Below are 10,771 nucleotides of genomic sequence, written 5' to 3' on the forward strand. Positions count from 1 at the left end.
ACCTTTCAAATATTTAAACTGAAGTTTCAGTATTCTCAATAGTCCTAATGTGATACGCTAGTGTAAAATTCTGATTAAAATATGGCATTTGTACATTAAACAGAAAGACAAATGGATACAGACACTATGCTTTTCTAAATCTTCGTAAGTTGATACGCTACAAGTTTCGGCTGGAAGGGGGGATAATTTCAAGAGGAAGTGTTCTTAAGACTTCTGGTGGTGCCATGGCAGTTTATGATTCTGTACTGGAAAACTTCTTTTATGTATTATTTCTATTAGAAGTACGGGCAGTTGGCTGTGTCGGCTTTAGTGGCGTTAAAGGTTGCTGGTGAAGTTTCTTGGTGCCCTCAAACCCTGTCAAGGGCAGAGGTGATCAAAGACACAATATGTTTACATGTTTTGAAAAGCATAGATGCTACTCATTTGTACGAAATAGTTGATCAGTTGCAAACACTAAATAAAAAAATTAACAAAACCCAACCTATTAATGGGAAGGTTGCAAAAAGGGCGAAGTTGGTCACTTAACTGTAAATTTCATAAACCCAGATATTGATTTAGAAGACAGCAAGTACAAGTGTAAATCCACACAATACCTAGAGTAACGGATGTTTTTATATGGAATTTAAATATACACATGCGCATGTTTATTCAGAGGAGGCTTTTGTCTCCAATGAAAAATGAAATGAGAATTTGTAGACACTAAACTCAGTTAAATCACTCCAGAGAACATTGTTTTCTTCTTCTTTTGACAATCCTGAATTCACAAAGAAAACCATGGGTTTCCAGAGAGATTCCATAAATCCAAAAGAAATGCAGCACTCAACAGTAGTTTTCCTTTAGTTAAATAGATTTAAATGTTGAAAACAAAGTAGTGATAGCTATGGTGTTGAGGGCTTAATCTCTGCTGTACCTGCTGTGACATTGGGTAATGACTGCTTTGAAAAAAAAATTTGAAATTGAGATCTAGCAATTTAATTTCAGGATTTACAGCAAGCTTGGAAGAAATCTCCCTCTGCAAATTGCTACCATCAACAAGGCACCTGTCCTCTCGGACTGTCAATGTGAAAGCCATCTCTTCTGAAACTGGTAAGCAGAATCCTGTGTATGTAGTTTTGGTCTCAAATTTTTATTTTGTAATCTTACTGCCTAGCCACACAGGTGTTCAATTGGTATTGTATGAAAAATCAGTGACTATCAAAGTATTTATTTCTCTTAACGTAAGGCACAAGGAAAACGTGCCTTGTCGAGGCCAAATGCAGAAGGATTGGATGTGACCAGGGAAGGGTTGGCTGCGAATACAGTCGTGTTATCACTTGCTGAACCCCTTCTTGCTGAATGACAACCTGTATTTTCTGAGCATTTGAGAGCCTAGGAAACATTACTGCTGTTCTATATTCAGTGTTTTTTAGCTTTTGTTCTGAAGACACATCTGTGGTATAATTCCAGAGAGACTTAAATTCATTCAGACAACAATCAAAATCACCCCCTCCTTTGGCTTTTTCCCCCTGCGTTCTTTAATTGCCTCTGGAATCTAAAGCATCGTACCCCTTTTAAAGACTGAGGGCTACAGGTTTTGCAAGCAGGATCATCTCATGGTGCAGCTGACCCGGAGCAGTGTTGCATCCACTTTCTGATCAATGACTTTCTCTGTACTCCTCTCCCATTGCTGCAAGGACTACTCAGAGCTGGGAGAGGCAGCAGAGTCCACATCTTCTGTGTCCTGTTCGTGTGGGGACACTGGTTGCCCACCTTTAACACGTTTCCACTTCATCCTTCTGTTTTGAAACCATACTTTGACCTGGATGATAAAAAGGAAATAATTACATATTGCCTCAATCTGAGCTGTATAAGCAGACCTATGCCTGTATGTGTGTATCAATAGACAGATGTTTTGTGGAAATCTAGAAGAAAGGGTGAAAAGAACCTCACAAGTTTAAGTAATCCATCTCTCTAACAGAGGCAGGAACAATTCTTTCTAAACTGCTCCAGGCAGATGTTTCTCCGAGACCCGCAAAGGGCAGTACAAGTGCTTTGCCTAGAATCTGTCTTTATGCCAACTGAGCATGTCAATCCAATGGGCATTTAATGTCTTTTAACATCTAGTTCATCCGGTCTAATGCTTCGGAAATTGTAATTTGCTTCACTTAATTGAGCAATTCCTCTGTTGTCCACTAAGCTTGGATAAGGAAACCCTGACTGAGATCACAATGAGAGAACAGCAATATCTCTCTCCACAAAACTCTGCAATTTTGTCTTTCCTTACGACCTCAGAATACTACCTGACCCAGGAAGAATGCATGTATCAAACGTATACCATTCTAATAATTTCATGGTAAATGCAGTCTAAGATGATATCCATATTCCATCTGTAAGCCTTGACGTATCGGTATGTACCAATGAGTGGTGGTAAGCAACAGCTCAGTAGGTATCAGTTATTCCCAAATGTGTCTTTAGTTTAGGTAAACATAATTACATTTATTAACTACCTACAGAAATTTGTAACAAATGTGTTTTAAAGGAATGTGGAGGCTTTGTATTAAAATACCTCTGTGCCATTGCAAAAGTGCACCCTCGAGTAACTTATCTGGTTTTTAGCTTTAGGGAGAAGTTGTGGGGGAGGAAGAAGAAGCAGGGGAGGCAGGGATTCGGGAAGTACTTGTCTCTCGGTGAGATCCAGGTTCACAGCTATCTCGTATCTCCTGAGCCTTGTCAAGTAGTTATGGTGGGCAAATTCAGCCTCCAGCTCCCGTAGCTGCTCCTTTGTGAAAGCCGTCCTTTCCTTCCGTGACTTGCTGCTTGTTTCTGCCTTGTTGCTTGAGTTCTGGTTTTCTAAGAGGCAAGAACACGTTGTGAAATTCGCAGTTACATTGACCCGTGTGAACATGCGTATTTCAGAGGTCTGATAGAGACCACTAATCGAAGTGCTCAGCAGAAGTTTTAAGAAGTTCGTGTTATGTCCCCTCAAGCTCAGCATGACTTACCGGTGCTGCCAGTTTTGGGTTCAAGGGGACAAAGGTGGGACAGCTCAGAGCCAGGAGGGGGTGTGTTGTCAAAACTGCAGAAGCACAGGCCTGGCTCTGCAAGGTCAGAAATGAGCAGCTATGGGAAGGAAGCTCTCATTCCTTGCTGTCATTGCATCAAAATAGTTTCCTTCCCCACATCTTTACTTTCATTCCTTATTCCTTGGGATTGTTTAGCCTAGAGAAGAGGAGGCTGAGGGGAGACCTCATCGCTCTCTACAAGTACCTGACAGGAGGGTGTAGTGAGGTGGGTGTTGGTCTCTTCTCCCATGTAGTTAGCGATAGGACGAGAGGAAATGGGCTCAAGCTGTGCCAGGGGAGGTTTAGATTGGATATTAGGGAAAATTTCTTCACAGAAAGGGTAGTCAAGCATTGGAACAGGCTGCCCAGAGAGGTGGTGGAGTCCCCATCCCTGGAAGTGTTCAAAAAACGGGCAGATGTGGCACTTTGGGACATGGTTTAGTCTAGTCTGCCCTTGATTGGTTTAGTGTGGACTTGGTAGTGTAGGTTAATGGTTGGACTGGATGATCTTAAAGGTCTTTTCCAACCTAAATGATTCTATGATTCTATATACATGTTATCACTCTCCCCTGATCTACCAAGCATCGGGCAGCAAAGCTAGCACTTTGTGTATATGATGTGTAATGGGTTGTGAGTGCATGGTGACGACCTCTGGCACAGGGTAAGCACCCTAAGCTAGCATAGAGCCTGGAAATGCCGTGTGCGTGTGGAGGAACGTGGTAAAACAAGCAACGCCGGAGAACTGTTGTTCTTTGAATTGGCAAACGGTACTCCAGGCTTTGAGCTTCTTCTAATCCTTGCTAAATGAAAACTACAAAGAGAGCTGGTATCTGTGTGCATGAGTGGCCTCAGTGTCATCCTTGTCACTGCGCTGCCCTGGAAAACTTTTTTGCTATTTGTACACTTGGCTGCAGTGTGGTCAAGAGTCATATTTCAAAGACAAATTTCAAGCCATAGCCAATTATGCTTAAAAGCAAACACAAACTGACTTTGCTTGAGACTGCGGCAATCTTTTTTTCTTTTTTCTTTTCTTCTTTTTCTTTTCTTTTTTCTTTTTTCTCCTGTGTTTTAAAAATTGGTGCTTGTGAAGAATCTCCAAGCAATGCAAGGAAAAATGTCCTTGTTTCAGTGAGCAAGGCCCAAAATGGGATCTTGCAGAGAGTCAGTTTTATAAGTTCCTTGACTCTTTCTCCTGTCTCGCTCCTGTGGCTGGCTAGATGCCCTGAACTGAAGATGCTAGTACATTTTTTGTTATGTTGAGGATTAATTACTTACTTTTTGTGTGTAACCAGTGTGAAGTGAAGTTCTGTGTGTCCTAGCATAATAGTTCTACATAGAAATGATATACAAAATGATAGCAACGAGCACGACATGCAGCAGCATCTTCTAGATGTCCCTTTGCTTGCCAAAGTAATAACGCTGGAAAAATCTGTCAGGTGTGGCTGTGGGCTTCATGACTGAGCTGGTCTTAGCTCTGTCCACCAGAAATGGAGAAATCAACCATAGCTCCCGGTAGTGATAATGTGCCCAGGGACCAGTGTATCACATGCTGCAGCTGTACTGCTCTCTGTTTCAAGGAAACCAGGCTTGTTTGCATCAACATTGTTCTTACTACTTCAAAAATCCCCAAATAAAGCTGGGGAAAGTACGAAAACAAAACCCCCAGAGTTTCTCCGCATGCTTTTGCCCATAGTTGTACAGTCCCCTTCATTCTCATCTCCTACTGAACGAACACAGCGTTACATGCTTCCCAAAGGCTGACAAATGTGACTTTTGAGAGAGTGGTGGGGAAGCGGGATTTGAAGTGTGGGAATTCCTGCTGGGAATTTTGCCATCCGCTTCTGGGAGCCTTGGTCTCAAGGGCTTCCCCCTGGGTCCCTGCTCCCCTAGCAAATGCGGAGGGGTGAAGCAGCTCTCCAACGCCAATAACACACTGCAGGAACTAAAGCCACCTCTGCCAAATTAACCTGGGATAAAAATAGCTAATCCAACCTGAATATACATGTGAGCTCACCACTTAGCCCTGTGCGAAGGATGTCCTTTCTAAGGGGCGGTTTCACCAGTCTTCATCTCCAAAAACCAATGTGAACAATTTTAAACAGCTAAGTATTTCTGGGAACAGGGAAGGATGTGTAGCTTGGATCCTGTCATCCAGGCTGTGCGCTGCATGGTGTTGTAAAGAGACATACGGTTATTCATGGCTGGAGGTTTTGTGATATTCCGAAAGTGGAAATTGGGCCTAGTTGCTTTAGAGTTTTGACAACAGAATGTGGAAAATGGCAAATGTTGTGTGAAAGGACAAATCGGTTTGGAAAGATTTTCCTACCGTACTGCCAGTTTTAAAAAAAAAAAAAAAAAAAAAAAAAAGCAAAAGCTGCTCAGGAATCACAGGAAGATCCGTGTGTCTACCATGCAGCATGCATACTCCCAGCTTCATTGTGTGGTTGAACTACAGCTGCCTTTCCCCAGGGCTGCAGGAAAATACAGGTAGGAACCCAAATGGTACATTATGGCTATGCTATAAAGCTTCCAAAACCAAACTGTGTCAGGCACTAATACATACATGTGTGTATGAAAAGGCAACCCGTTCCCTGCAAAACAGCGGGCCAAATTCAGCATTTGGAGATGGTAACAGAAGCTGGCTTTGCTTTGTGCTTACAACCAGTGTAACTGAATCAGAATCTGGTCTCATGAAGAATCTGGTCTCACTCTTCCTCACTGGGTTGAACTGGTCGACTAACGATAGGCAGTAAAGGGAGCTTTGGAGGAAGGCATAAGGACTCGGCACTGGGCAGGTACAGGGTTGTGGCACCACAGGGGGTACTTGTACTGCTCAGGGAGCAGCTTAGGCTCTGAAATATGGGGGTTGCTAATGCCTGGAGGTGGAGGATCCTAGCTGCTTGTTAGATGTTTGCGGTGATCCACAGCCCAGGCCAATGCACCTGGTGTTTGTTATTCTGCAAACTGCTGCTGATGTCTGCAATTTTTCCCTCAGTAGAAGAAAGTAAAATAAAAATACGAAGCATCTGCACATTGTTACTTTTTCCCCATACTAAAGACTTTGAGGGCATATTTATTCGAAGTGGTTAAATCAAGTAGTAAGACATTGATAGATTCTGCTGTTATGGAACATAAAATTCTGAAAGCTATCGGGAACACTGGCCAAGTAAAGTGACATCATAAATAGTGGATTCATTTGGCAGCTGATGATGAAGTATCCAGAAGTTACTTCACCGTGCACCTCGTGGAATAACGCTCAATGGAGGGTGAGTACGGAGGGCTATGACAGATGATGTTCTGCACCCAGACCAAGGTGCAGATCAAACTGATCAGGGACCTGCCTGCACTTCGCTTTTTCAGTCCTCCTCAGGTTATCTGCTGCTACCTGCTGCCATGTACTCCTACCTACTGCTTTTTATGTAAATGGGAATTGCAAGCTTAGAAAATCCTCTTTACACTTTGTGGCAAGACTGAGAAAGGCTGGCAGGCAGGAATTCAGGTCAGCTCTACACATTTTAATACAAAATTTTCCAGAATTCTTCAGTCAGGGAAGACATTGGATGTCTGATTTTGTTAAGGGGGTCATTACGCACTGTTATCACATTCTCATTTCTACTGCAACCTCACTATCATTCTGTATTGTTTCATTCACGTAAAACAAAGCTGTCTGAAGTATGTGTTATATCACTGTTGTTGGAGATCTGGGGACTTCAAGTGCGTAATAACGCAAATGCAGTTTGGGACAGGTCAGGCAAACTTTATTGACATTTTATTTGAAAATATTAATGGCTGTGGCTTGCGGATGGACAGCAGAGGCAGCTGTGAAAGGTAGCACTAGGTTAACGTCTATCTTCAGGTCATTTGGTGAGCCTGTGAAGTCAAGATTGAATACAACATCAAAATAACTAAAGTCTGTAGAGGAAGGGAAGGGTGTGTGCGTGTTTATCCATGAGTACTTGTGGTAGATGTGGCTGTTATTGCCATAGCAAAGCCATTCTTTAAAACGTTTTTAATATGTCTGTGTGTCAAAGAAAGTTTTAAAGATTTACAAGTTTTTTTATTATTTTCACACCATTCCGCTTATTTGTCTGAGAAATATGCTTATTTTAGACTTTTCTTGGAATACTCTGCAAATAGCTGTGTTCCAAGATCTTCACTGTGTATCTTGTGATAACTAGGGTCTTCATGAGAACCAAAGGTTTTTGCATGCACCAGTACAAATCATGGTAATGCTGTAATCGTGGTAATTGCAGTTCAGGTAAAATTGTGGTGGATAATGCACCAACTAAAAGAAAATAGTTTATTTTGTAGGTTTTGTCTTCAAGTGATTTCAATACATTTTTCTTTACTAGCCCAATCTCTGAAGAGAAGGCTCTGGGTACCTAGACTTTTCTAAAGAAGTCAAGGAAAATTCTCAAGAGGAGAGAAAAGACTTATGTTCCCCTTAGAATAAACAGTCAGTATGTGATACGCCCAGCTGCATTTTTGGAACTGCTGTGGAAGTGAAGGAAATCACAATAAAATTGCTCATAGACTTTCCCCTCTTATTTTGTCTGGGGACAGAAGGAAGGAAAAGCTTGCAGGAGGGATATCAAATAATTCTATCTGTCTGGTAAGCAAAGGAGGGAGAGAAATGAAAAGCCATGGAATCCCCTTTGGGATGTTTTCAGTATTCTGCATTTGCTAGAGTAACGACTTGTGCAGAGAGCACCAGCTGCTAGAAGGTAGGAAACACCATTCCTTGCAGTGATGTCATTGCTTCCAGCTCCCCCGTAAGGAAAAGTATACAGGACAGCAGCAAGTATGAAAAGAAAATGTCAAGGGTGCTGGTAACACAGAATAGAAGGAACATTTGTCTCCTACTTAAAACAGGGAGATGTGCTTTGGAATCAGTCTCCTTAAGAATAGCGCTATCCCTCTAATCTGAGGATACTGAAATCTGCCGTTCACCTATGACTAGCAAATGTTTTAATAAAAGCACTGTTCACTTTTTTTTTTTAAACTTCTTTGGGTTTGGGTTTTGGGGAAATTTTTGCCCCAAATGTGCTTTTTCAATAGAAATGAACTTCAATTCTACAAAGCTGGGCTTTTAAAGAAAAAACAGAAAACCAAGGGGAGTAAACCAGATTCTGGGCATAAAAAGGTTTGGAATATTAGTGACTTTATGTGTTCCCTGACAGCCTAGTGAAAGAGAACACAGGTAAGGACTAATTGTGCTACAGAGAGAGCACGAATACAAACTTGTCTAAATTGCAAAATGGAGACAGAAAAACTGGTTTAGAGGTGGCCCTTCTGTAGCCAACCTGTAAAATCTAAAAATAAATAAATAACTATTTCTATCGCTGTGTTCTGTGCTTGTAGAATGGGGACACTGGAAAATATTCCCCACTTTATAGCAGTGCTGTGGGGTAAAGCACGCTGTAGCTGGTAAATGAATACTATAGCGAGTGAATGCATATAAGCCTCTTAATTTTTAAGAGCTTCCTTAGGAGAAAACAATTTTATGCATATTTCACACACCTGGATTTGAGACAGCAGCAAATCAGAGGTTGCATGGCTATGAAATTATTGAATATTTCACTGTAGAAAGAATGTGTTTTGCTAGCTAGGATGACACAATGAAAACTATCTACCTCTTCTGCATTGTTGGACACGGTACTGATGGGCAAACTTTTAGCACCTCCTGTTTTGAGCTAAAAACATTTACTATTTAGTGAGGCCAAGTAGAATTTATATCTAAAGGGAGACTGCATCCTGTACTTCTTAGCATCAACTGAGATGTCAAAATCCTAGTATAATATTCCCAACTAGCACAGGCAGCTCAAGATGAGGGATCTTTGCTCTTTGCCATTCTCCTTACACTTGGACAAATGGCAGGTATGCAATATATAACTCCATGTCCTAGGACTTTCAGCTCAGTGTATACATGCCATGTGATTCCCGTTTAGTTCCAGCAAATGTGCATTGTGCTGGTGAGTAAAATGCCTGGTTCAGTAAACACAAGATCTGCAGGAGTGAGATACAAACACCAGATGTCATCAAAGAATAAGCCACTTTGTTTCAGTGTTGTTATTGGGTAAGTTTCCCCAGTCAAGAATTACCAAATGTTTTCCTCATCAGTTTTATTTCTTAATTCCTAATCTTACAGGTGCTCTCATTCTACAGCCTGTACTATCCCACAACCCTGATTTCGTATCACCTACCTGAGTTTTCCTTTTTTCTTTCGGATGACTTTTTCTCAGTCTCATTTGTAGTATTTACTGGCACCTCATCGTCTTCATTCATACCCACCGCCGCACTCACTAGATTTGGGCTGCTGCCTTCTGCCTCCCCAGAACCCAAGGCCAGTCCTGGATTTAGTCGTCTTCTGGCCTCCGTTGCTGCAAAATGCCAGTCAGAGTGTTGGAAAGAGGGGTGCTGCTCCGCAAACGCCCGCTCCTCACGTGGGAAGCTATGGGGAGCAGTCACCAGGCAGGAGGTTGAGAAATCTGAGTAAGTAGCAAAATCTGGTTTTTGATGGAAGGAGAATGGTGCTGGTGGGTAGTGGTTCAGCCCTGGAGCTGTGGTGGCATCCGCGTGGGTGCTCCGCAGGCACCCCCAAAGCGCGGCAGGAGGCTGTGGACCGCGCATGCAGCTGCTGCTGGTGGGATCCATTTGCTTCCAATCCTGTCCACGCTCCAGTGCTCGTGAGTGGTTAGAGCTCAGGCTTCAAAATCGGAAGAGGAGCAGAGGGGAAACCTTCCGAATTTTACGGAACAGATTTCCTCCCTAAACAACAGTTTGTTTGGGGGTTTTATGCTGTTGCAGGTTTGTTACTTTGGGAACTCTTCTAAATGTCTTCATTGTCCCGACTGGAAAACAGTAACCAGATCTGTGCAGTGATTGCCCTGAACTGCTTCCCAAGGCCTGAAGCTCGCGTCCTTGTGAAGTGCTGGACATGAGCGAAACACTTTTAAATACTGTGCTGGGGAAAGAGTGACAAGTTTGTGAAGTGAAATGTGAGAGAGGGGAGGGAGGGGTTAACGTACATACACTCAGTCCCTCCAACCAAAGCAAAGCAGGCAACTATTAATCATCCGAAACCTTATATGCACATCTAATGGGATTTGCAGATGGAGCCTTTTAAAGAAACAATGTCTGTATTTTTTTTTTTAAAAGGGAAAGAGCAGCGCACAAAAAAGGCTTTAATGTTTCCCTGTAACACTATGAAGTTATTTTTATTGCACTGTTAACAAAATTCCCCAAGTCTTGGATTTGGAAAAAGCCCTAACGCAGAATTCGACAGATGCCAAATTTCAAGAACTAAAGTGGGAAATAAAAGTAAGAAAGGACTTCACTGATTATATATAATTTAAGGCCCAGTCCTAAGTTTAAAAAAAAGTATTAAACCTGGCTTCTGCACACATGCAAGGTGTTTAGAGATTTTTGTTTGTTCATTTTGGTAGCTTTGTAACACATGTATTTGCTGAGAGCTGGGGTTTGCTGCCAGTGGCAGTTATTCTTTCTGTATTCTACTTTCCAGGGAATTTTCAATGTGCCACTCCTTCCTGCCAGGAAATCTCCTGCTTTTATGCCAATGGAAGACATGTTTTTCATCTTTTGTTGAAAGTTTTATAGTTTTTCCTAACAGAAAGCAGATTCTTAGACCCTAGAGCCATCACAGTTGAAAAGACATTAACAGGGAATCTGTTCTCAATCCCCTTTTCACAGAAGTGTGGCAGCTGGGAATG

General features: G+C 42.1%; 1 protein-coding gene across 1 annotated transcript; it reads right to left on the minus strand.

Annotated features, from left to right (window-relative positions):
* Positions 1-1,675: 1,675 nt before the first annotated feature.
* MEOX1 (mesenchyme homeobox 1) lies at positions 1,676-9,695 on the minus strand. Its single transcript, XM_009486828.1, has 3 exons — positions 9,245-9,695; positions 2,657-2,829; positions 1,676-1,798 (listed from the first exon to the last, which is right to left on the minus strand). Exons 1-3 carry the CDS (start codon positions 9,693-9,695, stop codon positions 1,676-1,678), a joined length of 747 nt encoding a protein of 248 aa, XP_009485103.1.
* Between the last annotated feature and the right edge of the window lie 1,076 nt (positions 9,696-10,771).

Source organism: Pelecanus crispus, chromosome 18 (assembly GCF_030463565.1).
Source record: "Pelecanus crispus isolate bPelCri1 chromosome 18, bPelCri1.pri, whole genome shotgun sequence".
NCBI classification, from domain to species: Eukaryota; Metazoa; Chordata; class Aves; order Pelecaniformes; family Pelecanidae; genus Pelecanus; species Pelecanus crispus.

Coding starts and splice junctions, on each gene's coding strand:
- MEOX1 (XM_009486828.1), bottom strand. CDS start 9,695: ATGGATCCCACCAGCAGCAGCTGCATGCGCGGTCCACAGCCTCCTGCC. Junction 2,830..9,244: donor AAGAAAAAAGGAAAACTCAG/GTAGGTGATACG, acceptor CTTGCCTCTTAG/AAAACCAGAACTCAAGCAAC. Junction 1,799..2,656: donor TGGATCTCACCGAGAGACAA/GTACTTCCCGAA, acceptor TTTATCATCCAG/GTCAAAGTATGGTTTCAAAA.